Genomic DNA, 18,045 nt, shown 5'->3' on the forward strand with positions numbered 1-18,045 from the left:
CCGGAGCTGCCCCCACCCCAGCGCCCGCCCCACGCCGTGCCCGCGCCGCCCGTCGACTCGCGTCCACGCCAGCGCCGGAGCCGCCCTCGCGCCAGCGCCCGCGGCCTGCGCCCTCGCCGGCGCCTCGCCAGCGCCCGCCTCGCCTCCAGCCCGCGCCCCGCTCGCGGCTCCGCCCGCACCAGCGCCCGCGGCCGCCCGCGCGCCGCGCCCTCGCCCGCGCCTCGGCCTCCTCGCGACACGTGTACAGTTATTGAGGAATAATATATAGTTATAAGTTATAGATAGATGCTTCTCAGCCCCAAGAATTAAACTAGTCCTACTTCTTTTCACTGCAGAAAGATACTACGTACAAACTCTTCGTTCCATAATCAAACCAAAGTAGCATTTACTTTTCTACTTCAGTGATGGGAGAGAGCACGGAGCAAGCCAAAGCATCATCTGAGGATCAACCACAAATCACCATTAATGAAGCTCAAACAAGGCGCAAATGTGGGGGATGGATCACATTCCCTTTCCTAGCAGGTCTCACTCTATCTCTCTCTCTCAAGTAAAGCTTATAAATAGTAATGCTGTGTATGCACATGCATGCAGGTAACTTGTTGGGGTTGGGGATTGCCATAAACGGAGCCACGAGTAATATTATTGTGTACTTGATAAGGAAATACAACGTGAAGAGCATCGACGCCGCGCAAATCTCAAACATCGTCAACGGCTGCGTGAACGTCGCACCGGTTGTGGGCGCGACCGTCTCTGACGCTTACTTTGGGTGCTACCCGGTTGTCGCCTGCGCCTCTGCCGTCGCCTTTCTGGTCAGTAACTAAGCGTCTGTTTTGCTCTGCTTCTAGTTTTTTATTTTTGAAAATAGTACTATTGGCGTATTATATATATGATCCCAAAAAGAGGCAAAAACTAAAATATGTCAGGTCAATGTAATTTTAGTTAAAAAAGGAATTGAATTCCGATTTATATCGCCCAAAAAGAGCGTATCACTAAATTTCTGAATAAGTTAACACACTGTTTGAGGCCAAAGAAAAAACCTCATTTTCAATTTGGAAAATTTAGTCTCCAAAGTTTAATCAGACTTTGAATTTAGCCTAATTAGATTTCCGATTGTAATATAGAAACTCTAGCAACCACACTGACTGACCTAACCAAGATCGAAGTTGTAGTGACTCTGCTTTTCTCACCATAAAATGTAGTGGTATTAATTATTCTCACTTTATCGAGAGCAGATCAAATTCATTAAATATGACTATATGCATAATTAATAGTCAAATTTAGTAACTCTATTTATTGCTTCTCATGTTCCGTGGATTTGATGTAACATGCATGTAGTCCTTAGTAGTCTTCACCTTAACCGCCGCCATCCCGTCGCTGCGGCCTTTGCCGTGTTCACTGAGCTCAAACTCATGCGAACCGCCGTCGTCGGGCCAGTACGCGGTGCTATACACCGCAGTGGGCCTACTTGCGATCGGAACCGGGGGAACCCGGTTCAACAGTGCCACGATGGGCGCGAACCAGTTTGATAAGACCCAGGAACTGGACATTTTCTTCAACTGGTTCTTCATTTTGCTCTATGGATCATTGATCGTCGGCGCTACCGTTGTCGTCTACATTCAAGACAGTGTAGGCTGGGCCTTGGGCTTTGGGCTTTGCACGGTGGCTACCGCCGTTAGTGTCGTTGCTCTCCTTCTTGGGTCGAGATACTATAGGAGGCCCAAGGCCCAAGGGAGCCCTTTTATAGGCCTGGCCCAAGTTGCTGCTGCAGCAGCAAGGAAGAGGAAGATCAATTTGTTAGACAAAGGGAGATTGGATTATTATTATGGGACTGCTGATGCTGCAGATGTAGCAATTAGTCCTCCAACTGAGAGCTTTAGGTATGAGCTTCAGTTATGATGTAAATTGGCTTTTGTTAATATATCTGTTCAGACTCGATAAATCTGATTTATATAGAAAAGTAACTCTGTCAATAATACTGCGGTAGAGACACACCGTCATCGAGGATCGCTTACTGTTTGTATACTTTCTTCTCCGACTGCAGCTTTCTGAACCGTGCTGCAGTGATACCGAACGGCGACATTCACCGTGATGGCTCCATCGCTCAGCCGTGGCACCTCTGCACTGTCCAACAAGTAGAAGACTTCAAGACTCTCGTCCGAATATTGCCACTCTGGACCACCTCCATCTTCGTCAGCGTCTCTATCGGCATCCAGGTCAGCATGACAATCCTCCAGGCCCTCACTGTGGACCGCTCCCTCGGTCGTCACTTCACCGTGCCTGCAGGTTCCATTTCCGTCTCCAACCTCGCGGCTGTCGTCGTCTCCATCATCCTCCTCGACCGCTTCCTTTTCCCGCTCTGCAACAAACTGACACACCACACTCTGACTCCGCTTCAGCGCATTGGGCTCGGCCATGTAATCAACACCATCGGCATGGCGGCCTCCGCATTGATGGAGCGGAAGCGTGCAGCCATAGTGCACGCACACCACGCGGAGAATCAGGCTGCATGGATTGCACCCATGTCAGTGTTGTGGCTCGTGCTGCCGCTGGCGGTTGTGGGGGTGGGAGAGGCTCTGCACTTCCCAGGACAGGTAGGGCTCTACTACCAGGAGTTCCCCAAGGCGCTGAAGAGCACCGCCACGGGTATGGCGTCGCTGATCGTGGCGCTCGGATTCTATCTCAGCACTGCCGTCGTGGGGCTGGTCCGCAGGGTCACCGCGTGGCTCCCCGATAATCTAAATGATTCGAGGCTTGAGAACGTGTATTGGATGTTGGCGGCGGTGGGCACAGTCAACTTCGGATACTACATCTTGTGCGCTAAGCTCTACGAGTATCATAGCATCGTCAAGGACGAGGAAGCTGTAGCAAACTAGGTTCTTGCTTCTCGATTTTGCAAAAGCTGTTGCATCTCAAATTCTGCACATGTTGTGAGGCGTAGGCCTTAACTGTGTTATCTGCTGAATGTAATGTAACTTTGATTTGGCTAAATCATTCCCCTTGCCTTTTATTTGACATATCAGCAATAGCAACAACATGAAGCATACGCGAACTCCTTGAGTAAAAGAGAGAGCCAACGACAGCCAACGGATCGACCGTTCTACATAGTTTCCTATCTGCCAAACATTATTTACAGATATATCTGTTTATGACACTATTTATAGCTGGACATTGCAGCTATACTGATACAAATCAATAAGAGATTCGACAAAACGGGATATACAATACTCGGCACCACCGCGACATATAAGAGTTTGTTGAGTTTGCCATGATTTCGCTCTTACCCCAAGTAGTTGCATCAAACAAGAGTTTCTATTTTCTATCACTGTTAATAGATTGATTTGATGAGGCAGGCATACCAGTTCTGCTCGTTTTCAGACTACCATCTGCATTTCTCAACTCTATCAGATCCTCGAATAACCTATTTGACAAATAATAGGGTTTTGGAGAAGCAGTAGACCCTGGTTGCCTCGGATTCACATTTATCTGAGCTTCTCCAGTTGCCAAGGTGCCGCGAGGTCTCGGACCAAACGAGTTGAAGGGCTGTAAAGGCCTAGATGATTGCATCGGATGCTGATATGTCGGTTGTACAAAAGGGTTGGGAACGGGATTGGCCGGAGCGTCAGCCCAAGGCGGAGGTGGGTAGGGAGACAAGTTATATGAGACATGGGGTTGAGATTGTGGGTAAGGCTGAGGCTGAGGCTGAGGCTGATGCTGATGTTGAAGCTGATGTTGAGGTGATGGAGTTTGAAGTTGAGGCTGAGGCTGAGGCTGAGGCTGATGTTGAGGCTGTGGTAGAGGCTGCGGAATTTGAGATTGAGGCTGAACCTGAGGTTGAGGATGGTGTTGAGGCTGAGGTTGAGGTGGCGGAATCTGAGATTGAGACTGAAGATGAGGTGGAGGCTGATGGTGAGGCTGAGGTTGAGGCGGTGGAATTTGAGGTCTAGGCTGAGCCCACGGGGCAACATAAGTGTTGTAAGGCACATACCCCTGGTTCGTGGCGAACGTTTGGGAATTGTAAGGCCGCACCCCTACAATGGGGGAGCCAGATTCCAGTTGTCTATTTTGTTCAGAATAAGCAGGAGGGGCAGGTGAAGTATGGGGTGGTGAAGCATTTGACGACAAAGCAACAGCGAGGAGGTCAATAACTTCTTGCTCCTTAGTGGCAGTTTTAACAGGGGCCAGAGAATCAGGTACAGCCAACACTTTCATCTCACCAGAAGATGAGGCTGCGGTGCTCGTAATAGGAGCAGTCGAACTTGTTGCACCAGCATAGTTCTCGGAAGAAGATTGAACCCCGACTCTAGCTGAAGTGCTTTCAGTGCTTGCTTGCTTATATTTTGAGTTCCTGCACAGAGAAATATGAAGGCTATTATACTATGAAAGAAACTCATCAGTTGGATAGAATAACAAGAGCCTGTAAGACCTTCGAGCCAGCTGAGCAAACTCATCGTTCTCATCTTCTTCCTCTTCCTCCTCATCTTTCGACCTATTAGGCATTGGAGATCCAGGTGCAGGTGCAGGTGCAGGTGCAGGTGCAGGTGCAACAGGTGTACTTGGGCTTGAAGTAGGTCTTGGTATTTCAGTCGGTAAAGGGGAGCCTGAGGCTATTGCATCATGTTTCGCAAGCAAACTTTGCAAGTCGTCATTCAATTGAAGAACTTGCTCCAGATGCTCCTCATCCCTGTAAATATGACCCAATTAGAGGTTTGCTATCTCAAAAGATTAAACTTACATAAAGCAAAAAGATCATTGCCCAGTGAATGATAAAGAAAATATGATCATAATCCACATTTTACACCAATACTGAAAAGAAATGCAAAGCACCGTGGGTGAACCTTTAAGACAAAAGCCACAAGTGCTTTATCAAGTTCTAACAGAAGAAAACAATATATATTACCGGGGGCACGTACATGGTTGTGTTTACCAGTTGCATAAGCTTCTTTTGATTTGAGCGACATTGGCTGACAAGGTCTGTGATTACTTCATCTTTGACAGCCTAATAAAAAAGAGATGCCGTAAGTTGAGGATAAACATCAAAGGATAACACTTAAAAAATGGATGTCCAACCAGCAACGAGTTATCACAAGTTCCCAAGGATAAACTGAAGAGATACATACCCCACGATCACTGGGATTAACAGCTTTCAGCATCTCACTTAACAATTCCATTACACTCCGCACACGGTCCAAATCCGACAAGCTAAAAACACACATGAGTGTCAGCCGTGAGGTAAAGATGGAAGGAACTGAAGCAAGGGGTCACACTTTTGTATCACTAGTACGATAGTTACCTCAAACTAGCCATTTCAGATGCCATTGCTTCATCGAGTGTCACAGTAGAAGTGACAGGCACCCCATAAGCCGGTTGAGAAAGTCTAGCTAGAGGAGTAGGATGATTGATCGGAGGAGTAAATATTGGAGCAACATCTGGAGACCGTTGCGGGAACTCTACTCCTGATCTCTGTGGACAGATGGTCCATTTATCAAACAACTATACGCTAATTAAAGTTTGCTAGATGAGAAGAAAATTTTAGCCTCTTTCCAAAAAGATTGTGTCATAACACCTTTGAGGATATCAAGATTCTGTTCATACTAATTTCAGGCTTGCACCATTAGAAATTACAACAAAATAGACTGCACAACAAAAACTAATCCAGGGGAGCAACTATTAATTTGCACTCTTGCACAAAAGAAGTCCTACTGAAATGGCATGATTCCTAATCAATTAGACAGATATAAGCATGAAAAACATTAAACAATACAAAGGTGTGAGGTGAAGCATAATCAAGTTCTCTTGGAAAAATAAATAGATTAGTGAGACAATAGCAGGAGAAAAAAAAATGCAGACATACCTTTAGTTCAGCATAGGCCCAGTAGTATTGAGGATACTTCCCTCCTGGCCCGCCAAATGCTTCTTGCCAAGAGTCAAGCAGTACTAAGATTTTATCCCTCACTTGCATATCCGTCTGTAGGAATGCCCAAGAGTCAAGCAGTACTAAACCACAAGGAAAATAGATCATGCTCTACTAGAATTACCAGAAGATTTTTATAAAGCTATAGTACATGGATCAGGCAATAATTCCAAAGAATTAGCCTGTTTCCTGTAAGAAATTTATCAGATGCAATAAAAGAATTTAGCAAGTATCAGTCAGCTTTGGGACAATCTTTTTTATTTTTTCTGCATATAAATCACCATACTTTCCTTATTCCGATTAAAACTAACTTCAAAACCACTCAGACCGTTAGATTCCTGAGGAAAACATGCAATTCTCACATTCAGAAGAGTAAATATGCAGAGTTCCAGTAGATGAAGGGCGGAAACACACCTTTTTCTTGACAATTTTGATCATTTCTTGTAGAATATCGCGTTCAATAACTTGAAAATGAACATAATCACCACAATTCTTCATCATCGTCTCCAATAACTGCAAAGTGCAAATAAAAATATTAGAGAAATAATTAGAACAATTCAACGTAGAGTAGATTTTCATATAATAGACAGAGAGAGAGAGAGATTTTTCCTTTAACAACGTCATTACAAATTCTATGCAAAAGCTAATAAGACACCCACAGGAACAAACAGAGTTGAATATTGAAGACACTCATGATTAGTATTAAAACAACAGAATACAACTGCTTCCAATAATTGCTCATTCCAAACAAAATATCAACAAAATTCAATAGGAAGATTATACCGCCGAAGATTTGCACATACCGTCAGAGCTAGAAATTGAACTTTTGGGTTCTTATGTTGCAGACGCTTCTTCACAGCTTTGATCACATCTTTTGCTTGCCTGATGCAATACAACTAGTCAGGTTTTAAAAACTATTCTAAACTTAACTGACAATTAACTCTTTCCCAAAAAAGATGAAAAAAGATGCAAACTTACCTATACAAAACACAAATAAAGTCACAGGTTACAATCTAGGAAAACAAATGTATAGGAGAATGAGGGAGATTTGCCTCCCGATGTGCTTAACTTCTATCCACAGAAAGACAAAAAGTAGAAAATGGATCGATTTAAGAGGACGGGAGAACATTTACTACACTCGAGAAAAGGGGGAAATAGGAATTCTACAGAGATAGCACAACGATGCAGATGAAAATCTTCTTTGAACCACAAAACAAGAGCATTTGTGAAGCAGGCCTAAAAGCCGTGTGATAAGATGAACAAGCACAAGGACAGAAAGAACACAGTTCTTCAACAAGGGGAAAACATTATTAATCAACTCTCAATTAACCGAACACCACGCATATATAGGGTCAATACGCAAATCCTACTATAATTAAAGATAATAAATTCTCATATATCTCTAAATCTAAATCGATAAAAAAACCAAATAACCGGACTCAAAATAGGAAAAAAATACAAACTTTTCAAAAATAACCCAATAATGGAATATGGAGGCCTAAACAGTTGAATTTGGGCTCCAAACTCGGCCAGAACGATTTTGTTGTTCAGTGCATGGATCTCGAAAAGTGTTTTTTAAATTGGGGTTGAACACTAAAAACGGACACTCCAGCGAAAAGTTATGGCCGTTTAAAGATTTTCCGGGCAGATCGCAAAATTTGCCAAACTCAACGAAATTTTCGGCACAACTTAGTTGAGTTACGCTTTCCAAGAACTCTAACGCTAAATTGGTAGCATCTATTTGTTACCATCACTTTCTCACATACAAATTAAGCAAAAACAAAATCACTCTCGCTAACGGCTAGTTCACAAATTAAGCAGCAAAAACATCTGTAATCGTCACGTAATCAAAGTTGTGCCAAGGTAGTCAGCAGTTGACGATGCAAATCCTCAGAAGCGCATTAGTCGCCACATCCCCTATCATCAATCAACTCAGAAGTCCCTAAAAGTCTATTTTAGCCTTCTTAAGGTTTATGGTAATGGCTAAATATGTGATTTCTAAACTTGAATTGATTCTTTTTCCAGCAAAGACAAATGACCATTATGAAACTATTTTCCATACTCGAAAACGAAGCAACTTGGCCAAGCATGTTTATAAGCTCAATTCTAGAGGATAACAGGTATCAAAACCTTGGAAAGATGATAAAGAGAATAACAGGAAGTAGCCATGGCAATCTGACATGATCCAAGAAACTCCACTCTAAACAACTTAACCGACGACGACCAATGAACTACCATAATTAACTATTGCTATCGGGAAACCGTATAAAATCAGGTGGAATCAAGAAATGATTAAATCCGATCCTGGGTGACCTGAAAGGTGGCTGAAATCGCCGTAAAGTACAGATAACCCAAATTAATGACAAGCATAATCGGGATGAGTAATTCGGCCATGTGCTGCTGAACCAAAGATCGTATCTTTCATCCAAGGATTTCCTTGCCAGTGAGCCGACATATAAAAGAGGCTCTGTGCGTGCCATGCAGATCGCTCATAGCAAAACGAGAATCATCAGCTCCCCCTCAAAAAATTCATAATAAATTACTCATAGTAGAGGTATGAATAAAGGCACCAAGATTCCATCAACAACCACTACAATTTAATTATCGTTTCCTAAAGATCGGGTTTTCCGCAAAAAAAAATAAAGAAAATTAGACTCGAATTCCATATCAATTTGAAGCAATTTCTACGCAGGAATCAGCAAATTATCGGGGGAAAAAAAACTAGGGTTTTGCTTACCAGTGATCGGAATTAACGGAGTCGCAGATATCCATGTTCAAGGTCCAATCGGGGCCGAGAAGGAGATCGCTCGTCGCCTTCTCAACCCTAACCGTCGCCGAGGACGACGACGACGGCAACGACGGCAACGACAACGACGACGACGGGATCATCGTCCCCACCACCCGCCTCTTCCAATTCCCCCAAGCGAAACCCTAGAAAAAGAAGGCCCCGACAAAGGAGCGAGAAATCCAAATCGCTACGCTACCTCCGCCATTAAAAGGGGATATTTTGCCATAAATAGAAAGGAATTTTTGGAGAGGAGCGCTACTTTTTAGAAATTCTCGGGTTTTATTTGGGGTGGTGGGGAGGGGGTGGGGGGGACAAAAATTCTATGGGCAGCGTGCCCAAACTAATTAGTTTGGGCACGCTGCCGGATGGGCGCCGCATGGCGCAGGTGCCACGCGGCGCCCATCCACCACTGCTCTCCCAGTAATGGGGAGAGCAGTGGAACTTTCTGGGTGCACCTGGTGCATCTATACCAGGTGCACCATAATTATAATTTTAAATTTTTAGTTTTTAAAATTATAATTTTATGTAATAATTTATTTATTTTTTTAGGAGTTATCATTGTAGAAATTAAAATTTTAAATTCTATTTGGTTTTGAAAAAAAATTAGGAATAATAAAAATTATCCATGCTATTCCACGAAACCAAAATAAATTTATTTTAAAATTTTAATTTTCTAAATCAATAATCATGAATTATAGACCATATAAATTTTAAATCATAACATATATGCTAACATATTAAGTTACAATTTTAAAAAATTTAAAAAATTACAATTATGGTGCACCTGGTATAGATGCACCAGGTGCGCCCAGAAAGTTCCACTGCTCTCCCCATTATTGGGAGAGCAGTGGTGGATGGGCGCCGCGTGGCACCTGTGCCATGCGGCGCCCATCCGGCAGCGTGCCCAAACTAATTAGTTTGGGCACGCTGCCCATAGAATTTTTGTCCGGGTGGGGGAGGGGGCATTTTTGAATTATGGAAAAGATGAGGGGGGTAAAAAGGAAAGGTCGGTTTTGTTCTTTTCAATCTCTGGCGACGGTGTTATCGCCATGAGCGTTGAAAAAGATGGGAAGGGAAAGGCGGTAAAGGACAACAAAGGGCGGCTCATAATGGAGTGGGACGAAAGTTCTTCCTGAACCTGGTCCACCACGCGTCCGTGGACCGTTCCGCACACTTTGTCTTTTCTTTTCTTTTTTTTTGTGGTTAATAATTTCAATCAGCTTTTTTTGCCATTTCTATATCTCGCTCTCTCACACATTATTGCCATAAATGTATATTAATTCATACTACTATATATCGATCATTTCGAGCGCAAATGATAAAAAATTTGACAGTTGATATCTGAGATTCTAAATTCGACGCCTAGTTGTTTTATATTTTCAGCTAAATTTATTTCTAAAAAAAAAAAAATCGAAACGGATAGCATACTATTTTTTTCTTAAAAAATATATGATATTATATAATAATGTGATCTCGGATATTGTATATGACATTATATAATATAGTATATGATATATACTAGTTCGACACCTAGTAGCTGATTTTACAAAAAAAATAGCTAAGATATTTTAAAAGTACCAAGTTCTCGATGTTACTAACTTTTGGTTTTTCAATCAACTTTTTTGACTTCCAACTTAGAAGCACTATAGATTTGATACTTCTAAAAGTATTTCAGTGTAATTCATAATAACACAATATTATTCTGTAAATTATTATAGAGCATTAAGACGTAATATTTTACTATTTTATAGTCTATGTTTTTAGCATTATGTGGTTTATAAAAAATATCATTTTGCGACTATTTTATGACAAATATTTAAATAATAGAATAATAATATAATTAAGTATAATTTTTTTTGAAATGATACAGTGACAAATTAAAATGCAGCAAATCTTAGAAGGAAAAGTAAAAGTTTGTCTTGGATTTGAGGAGGAATTACACCACTAGTTTCCGAACTTTAGATTGTAATTTTTTCAAACAATATTTTCTTAGTTTTTACTCATATTTACTATTAAAAACTTATAATTCGAACATAATTGGTTCCAATATTGTAATGTCATTGTTAGTTTAGTTGCAAACTTTATCTATTTAGTAATTAGGCTCTTATTATTTTTTTAAAAAAAAGATAAATTATTGGATTCATGGCGCACAAATGTATAACTAAGCTAAATCTAAACAACTAGTACTAGAATAAAAAAAAACTGTCAAAGATTCGGTCTCTAATATGGAACTTAAAAGCATCAAATGCGAATCCAACTAGAAGTTCGGGGCGTAGTAGTTCTATTTATTCTCCGTGGTGATTATTCAAAAATCTATGCTGATGTGGTAAACAAGGTGCAGGGAATTTTTCGGAGTGCCACGTGGTTGCTCGGACCGTACCATGGCCCATGGTGCGCGGTTGGGTCCGGGGTCGGACCAATTGGGCTCGGAGAATCGTCTCGTGATCAGCAGTACGGTCCAAACATTGTACAAGTACAGCATTTTGTGGATTTTGTTTTATTATTTGTGTTATATGATTGGAGCAATTATTGCATGTCTCGCGTTACCACTTATGCCCAGTAAATTAATTTTTTGCACCCACATATTATGACATAATATATTATTTTTTAACACTAATTAATTATAATTATTTATTACATCAATTTTATCATTTTTTTTATATTTTATTAAAATAATTATTTGGTACTTTTATTTTTTTAAAAAAAATTGAGTCGCGTTATATATCAGCACGAGAGTCTTCTCGTGCTAATATCTTATTTGCACGTATTGATGGACCACCTGATTAAATTCATGATCTCTTAAAATATTATTTTTTTAAAATACCAATATGTTGGTAAATTTATATGGCGATAGTTTGCTACGCTGGAAAATGATCCATAAAACTCGAGCACGAGACTTTAAAAAATCTAAAAGTAAATTATTAATTACGTATTATAATTTCTAAATGTTCCATAACATAAAAAAAAAGAACTCCATAACAGTATTAACAAATAATATCCTCTATATTGGAAGGGAAATTTAAGAATCATAATGTTCACTGGGTACCATTTAGGCATTGTCGATTATATAAATATATATATATGGTTGTATAAGATTCAAATGCCTTTTAAACTTAGAGTTTCGAGGTTCCAAATTCAAAATTTAGTTGTCTCGCACTTATCACATTTATAGCTGAGTTTATTTCTAAAAAATTTAGATGAAAATTAAGGGTAGCTTGCTACATTTTTGATAAAATAATTTGTTGTACACAAACAGTACTAGTAATGAATGCGATTATTGCTTGCTATACTGGACTACTTAATTAATTGCCACATAATTAAGCACTGTTGCATGTAGGGCATGCAATAAATTAATCAAAGGTACGTACGTGGCATCTCCATGAAAGCTCTCCGCGTGGTCTTTTTATGTCTCTACTGGATTTTAGATATTTTTCGATTTAAGTGGACAAATGTAGATTAGCCTTAGACGTATCATTCTCAGATACTCTTTTTTTTTTCTTTTTTTTTTTTTTTTTTTTTTTACTACTACCGTTGGATTTCGAAAGAATAATTTGCACTGCATCTCTAAGAATGAAAATTTCTTGTAATAATTAATTACGTGAAATATCCATTTTTTATGTTCTAAAAATAAAATAAAAATCCATTTGTTTTACAACTTATTATGGACGGAATTAATTAAACAATAACTTCATCATAAGTTACTCTCTTCTTAAATTGAATGATCCGATTATCCATTTTTAGGACGTTGTTCGATTTCGACCGTTCCTTTATGCTCACTTGATGGACTTTATTACGATTTCGAAAAATTACGAAATTTATTTTTGAGAAGTTTCAAATACTCTAGATCATATTTAATAGAATGGATCGTCGATTCGGAAGCTCCATCATCGAAAACAACTTATGAGTACGAAGGGCCCAATACTCATAAGAGTATAGTAGCCCTACTCATCTAAATATATAATTAGTACTAAATGAGACATGCTTACTTGAGCTACAACTTGGTCAGATTCACCTTTGAAGATCTTGCATGATCTACCGAAGTAGTTCCCTTCAATTGTAAAATCGCAAACTTCTTTTGCTGTGTTATTCGCCAAAAAAACGTTCAATTTGATCTTCAATTGAAACATTTTGGTTTTCTCCACAGCAAGTATGAGATCTTTCGCTTCAAAGCTCCCACGCTGTAAACACTCCGCTCCGCATTACGACTAAATAACTACATAAACAACAAAATTTGCGCTGTTAGAAATTACATATTTACGCCATTAGCTAAACATAAGATAATTAAGTAATTAACTGCGTAACTTCTTCTTAATTAAAGGATACAATGGGATTTTTGGAAATTTATTGAATTTGTGGATTGTGATGAATTGGATTAATTTAGTAGTAATATGTATAGCATAAACATCTTCATATATGATGCAAAATTTTATTTGGCTTCGTGCGTCGAATTGACGTAAACAGTCATAGTTTTTCTTTTTATGTTGCAGTAAAACTATTTTTTTTCTTTTGGTTTTTTTGTACCAAAAAATTAATTAGTTGTTCGATGCTAACATGCATGTCATTTTCCGAGTCAACCAATGATTTTTCTTAGTAAGTGTAATTAATTAGACCCGTGACTCATTTTGCAACTTTTTTTGTGGGCACATATGATCGACGTGTGCTTATAACAAGGAAATTTCTAGGACGAGTTCGAAGCATATAATCCATTGGTCCAATAATGGCTTGAGTTAAGAGATCAATTTTGAAGAGGTACATTTCCACGGAACACCGTAGACTTTTTTTTTTTTTTTTTTTTGACTTTCTCATAATTGAATAGTTGAATAGTGTAACGTTACGAATCTATTATTCATTGCTATATATTAAAGGCCGTGAAAATAGTTGGCACCTATTCTTTTATTACTATAGTGGGTGCGTTTGATGTACTATAGACTGCAAAAAAAAAAAGTATAATTTTTAATTTTATAAAATTTATTTAAAATATATGCAGAGTTTGATCACTACTATACTATTAATAGCACCAAGCGCTTAGTGGTACTAAGTTTTTCGCCGTTAAACTTATCTATTTGACTATTTTTATCCGTTAGATCATATTACTCAACTAACCATTCACTTAATTTTAGAGGACCATCTTCATTCTAATCGCACATATACTGCTGATTGTTAGTGATCTAATTTGAATAATTAAATTACAAACGAATCAATTATATTAACATCAACTCTGTCAGTAACATTATTTTTTTAATATATATATATATATATATATAGTGTGTAGAGCTACTATGCTATCGGAAGCTTAAAGTAGTTAGTGCTTCCGATTTTTTAGCCCTTCGATTAAAGATTCTACGGTTGGGATGATAGCGGTCCCCTTAGGGTTGAGTGGTCCCCATTGGTTAATAATGTTAATCCAATTATTAGAAATAATCAATGGGGTTAATCTAAGGGCTAAAAGATCCGAAGACAACCATTTATCTTTCGATAGCATAGTAGCTCTACTTATATATATATGATATATTAATATAATATATAGAGAGAGAGAGAGAGAGAAGAGAGAGAGAGAAGCGAGAGATGAGAAGGACTGAGAGAGAGGAGAGAGAAGAGAGCGCGCGCTAGGCTGGTATACTATCGATAAGCCACAAGTGTGTTTTCAATGATGCAGCTGGTCCAAACGACCGATCGGCTCCGTTAGATTATGATCACACACTATGAAAAGTAGCAGCGTCCTTATTTATATAGTTTTGGATCAAACACGCTCCTGTGCCTTACAATAGCCTTTTCGGATCATAACACTATTTCCCGCTTTACCAGACTCTACCACACAGCATTTCAACCCTACATCTCTCCACATTGCGCTGAAAACTCAAAGCACACTCCTTTGTGGCTTTTTAGTATTCTAGCTCAACTATATAATCTATATATAATAATATATATATATAATAGAGAGAGAGAGAGGAGGAGAGGAGATGATGAGAGAGAGAGAGAAGAGAGCAGCAGGACTGCTCGTGCCTCGGAGAACGGATGCCTCTGTGCTCCTGAGCCGTTTTGATGATAAATTACAATCACGATGGGCTCCGTTAGGACCTGATGCTAGTATTTGAAGTTTCTAGAAAATAATTTTTGCGATTTTTCGATATCTATTTACCTTACATCGAAAGGCATTCAAAGTCAATAATTTTTAACGCTAAAAATAAAAAGCCTATAAAAAGTGGTGATATAGCACTAAATTTTCATCAGAAATATTGATCTTTATAGATAGTAGTAAAGAATTGTTGTATCAAATTTCATACTGATTGATACTTCTACACCGTTAAACTGAAAACGGCGATATCAACATTAAAATTATTAATTTTGTATCATTTTGATCTCTAGGTAATGATATAAAATACTCGGAAAAATTGATTTTTAGAATTTCAATACGCTAGATTAAGTTAACGGAGCGCGAGTCGTCATTCGAAAATACGATAATATATATATATATATATAGGTATGTAATAAGTATATATAATTATGATATATCGTATATATATATATATACCTATATAATAGACTAGACTACTATTACTATTAATAGCCCACAATCATCTGGTGTTCTAGTTTTTGGCCATTGATAAGAAATGTGCGTTAAGATGGTGTGGGCCCCTAGGCTGATTGGGTGGTCAGTTGAATATATATGATCTAATGGGTGAAAGTGATACAAAAATGGTATATCTAACGGCGGCAAAACTTGCGTGCACCAAGGTCTTGTGCTATTAAATAGTCATAGCTTAGGCCGGATATCATTATATATATATATATAATATATGATATATCTATATAATATTAATTCCTATTCAACAACACCCACTCAACTCCTAGGGGCCCACATCATACTGATCACGCATCTCTTAACCAATGTCCAAAAACTTGAGTACACCATAATTGGTCTAATTAATAGCATAGCTAGCCTAGTTCGTTATATAAATGATATATATATATATATAGAGTCGACAAGGGTACTATCGATAGCACCAAGGATTTGGTGCTATCGAGTTTTCCACTGTTAGATTTAACTCTCTGTTTATTTTTACCCCTTAGATTATACTATTCAACCAACCACTCACTCAACCCTAGGAGGCTCACATCATCCTAACCATCCATTTCTCAATCTAAGAGCTAAAAAATCAATAGCACCAATAGTTTTGTGCTATTGATAGTATTCTGGCCTAGTTCTATATATATATATATATATATATATATATATATATATATATATATATATATATAGCCATTTATCAATGCTAGATCTCTAGACAAATGCCGAACCTCTTAATGCAATTTCAGAAATATAAACTGAAACTCTGCACAGAGCCCTCTGCTCCTGCTGTCTAAAGAGGTAAACCAGTTCATTTGGAGGATGGAAACTTGGTTGCATCTAAAAAGAAAAACAATACAAATGTTATTGCTGATATAACTGCGGCAATAATTAGAAATTCACAAATGGGGAGAGAAGAAAAAAACACTGCCTCTACAGAATGCTCTTTGAGTAAATGATGATCAAATGCAGGCTGTTTGTAGATACCAACGCAATCAATAATATCTCCATCTGCGCCCTGCAGAAATGTTAAGCATTAACTGATGTTATTAGCATTACCAAATGTTTTTACGCATATATCACCTATTTACATATGTATAGGTACAATCTGAATTTAAATATGTACCCATCGAAAGTGCAGTTTCTTGCAAAAGTACTGTTTAGTCGGGAAATCTTCCAGTTCATTACCAATAGTAAGATAAATTTCTGAAATTTCGTACAAAAATTCAGATAAGTAGATAACTATGCAGGGACTACTTATATGTTCATATCTCTATCTTGTAATTCATGAACCTAATGTCTCAAAATCGAAATCTACAATGAAAATGGTATAATGGATAGCAACCTTTATGGATTGACAAAACGGAATTTTCAGATCAGAGATTGCAATTCTCTGCTCGATAATTTGAGTGACATGATATACTGATTTGTACAGATAGAGGTAGAGGTAATTTACGTATAACAAACGAAGAACAATTATGTAGTGAGACAAAATATCAGGTAGGATTCCAAGCCACCTTTTCGATTGGTCTAATGTCCTCTATCTTAATGGAGCACTACCAAACTCACAACAGCTCTACATGCATGTTAAAAAGGAAAGGAATCCGATTCATCGGCAACTAACTATCAAAGGTTGTGGTCGGGGATGCAACACTACTTCAACCAATCATAATCTAAAAAGGTTCGACATGCGTGCGAAAGATTGTGAATGCAAAATTTCTGCTCTAAACAAATGAGGGAGTTGGCGTTGCAAGCGTAAAACATCAAACTATGGCAGAGAAGGTTGAAATTTCAGACATTTACTACTTTATTGCAGAGGTATCATCTTTAATGGTTGCAATACTTTCTCTAGGGATACAATATTAATTACTTTATAGCTTGTCACCGTTTTTGTCGATAAATATGGCATTGAGCTAACTATCCTTAATTTGTTCTATAAAGTATCAAATATTTTTGAATATAATTCGGAGACGGGGACATAAGAAAGTAAACATCATGGCTATTACTATGCTGTGCACTATGAGTAGCAGTAAATGAAAAGCCACCACTTTGTAGCAGGGCACTGCAGTATAAAATCAAAATGATGTTGCATAAAAACTGCTGAGTGTTAATTCAATCAGAGCCTCAAATCTTGGTTAAGGATACTTCTGTAATTCATCATTCCTTCCATATTTTTGGAACTTATGAAGAAATTTTGCAATTTCACTTATCTCCGTCTCCGAAAATTTGCAGCTGCTGCAGCACTGCCCCTCGGCGGTCCTCCGGCCTTCACAGCCATCTTATTTCTTCTCTATGCTGCTTTATAGCAGAAACTACTAAAGATTGAGAGTGAGATCACAACTTTAAGAGGTGCACAGCATGCATTTCGAAGCGCAAGGGTTCTTGGATCACAAGCAAAGCACAAACCTGGGAAAGATGAGGCACACAATATAACAGAATTTCAGAAACATAAAACCATCATTGAAGATCTACTTTAACCCTTAATGAGTTATGAAGCTCAAGAATTCATTAAATTCGGTTTTTTTCCCCTCATCTAGAATCAAGATTTATTTATCATTGAAAAGTTTATAAGATATTCCATAATCAGCTTTGGTTACTCTTAAATTCTCTTTCATAAGATCCTCGAAAATAACATAATAAATGTCGTAAAATGCATACTAAACCTGATTTATATTCCCTCTCACAAAGAAAAAAAGAGGGAAAAAGTAAAAAAAAACTCTAGATTCAGCTGCATTAAATTGCTTGTCATAAATTGCCCAAACGAATCAATGCAACAAA

At 38.4% G+C, this 18,045-nt stretch overlaps 2 protein-coding genes across 3 annotated transcripts; one reads left to right on the forward strand and one right to left on the reverse strand.

The window, feature by feature from the left end:
• LOC109708762 (protein NRT1/ PTR FAMILY 2.7-like) lies at positions 305-3,007 on the forward strand. Its single transcript, XM_020230584.1, has 4 exons — positions 305-522; positions 592-809; positions 1,336-1,877; positions 2,042-3,007. Exons 1-4 carry the CDS (start codon positions 405-407, stop codon positions 2,871-2,873), a joined length of 1,710 nt encoding a protein of 569 aa, XP_020086173.1. The 5' UTR covers positions 305-404; the 3' UTR covers positions 2,874-3,007.
• On the reverse strand, positions 3,054-8,992 carry LOC109708761 (activating signal cointegrator 1 complex subunit 2 homolog). Of its 2 annotated transcripts, XM_020230581.1 has the most exons (9): positions 8,649-8,992; positions 6,715-6,793; positions 6,326-6,424; positions 5,852-5,965; positions 5,291-5,460; positions 5,118-5,199; positions 4,911-4,996; positions 4,424-4,681; positions 3,054-4,345 (listed from the first exon to the last, which is right to left on the reverse strand). In XM_020230581.1, the coding sequence occupies exons 1-9, from the start codon at positions 8,798-8,800 to the stop codon at positions 3,310-3,312; spliced, it is 2,076 nt and encodes a 691-aa protein (XP_020086170.1). In that variant the 5' UTR covers positions 8,801-8,992; the 3' UTR covers positions 3,054-3,309. The 2 variants fall into 2 exon arrangements, with proteins under 2 accessions (XP_020086170.1, XP_020086171.1); XM_020230582.1 differs by lacking the exons at positions 6,715-6,793; positions 8,649-8,992 and having other exon boundaries at positions 5,852-5,994; positions 6,326-6,425.

Source organism: Ananas comosus, linkage group 4 (genome assembly GCF_001540865.1).
Source record: "Ananas comosus cultivar F153 linkage group 4, ASM154086v1, whole genome shotgun sequence".
Taxonomy (NCBI): domain Eukaryota; kingdom Viridiplantae; phylum Streptophyta; class Magnoliopsida; order Poales; family Bromeliaceae; genus Ananas; species Ananas comosus.

What these genes read in the sequence shown, in the direction of transcription:
- LOC109708762 (XM_020230584.1), top strand. Translation starts at nt 405, where the DNA reads ATGGGAGAGAGCACGGAGCAAGCCAAAGCATCATCTGAGGATCAACCA. An exon ending in CACATTCCCTTTCCTAGCAG is followed by an intron (nt 523 to 591) that starts GTCTCACTCTAT and finishes ACATGCATGCAG; the next exon opens with GTAACTTGTTGGGGTTGGGG. An exon ending in CCTCCAACTGAGAGCTTTAG is followed by an intron (nt 1,878 to 2,041) that starts GTATGAGCTTCA and finishes CTCCGACTGCAG; the next exon opens with CTTTCTGAACCGTGCTGCAG.
- LOC109708761 (XM_020230581.1), bottom strand. Translation starts at nt 8,800, where the DNA reads ATGATCCCGTCGTCGTCGTTGTCGTTGCCGTCGTTGCCGTCGTCGTCG. An exon ending in TCCGTTAATTCCGATCACTG is followed by an intron (nt 6,794 to 8,648) that starts GTAAGCAAAACC and finishes GTATTGCATCAG; the next exon opens with GCAAGCAAAAGATGTGATCA. An exon ending in GGGCCTATGCTGAACTAAAG is followed by an intron (nt 5,461 to 5,851) that starts GTATGTCTGCAT and finishes ATCTGTCCACAG; the next exon opens with AGATCAGGAGTAGAGTTCCC.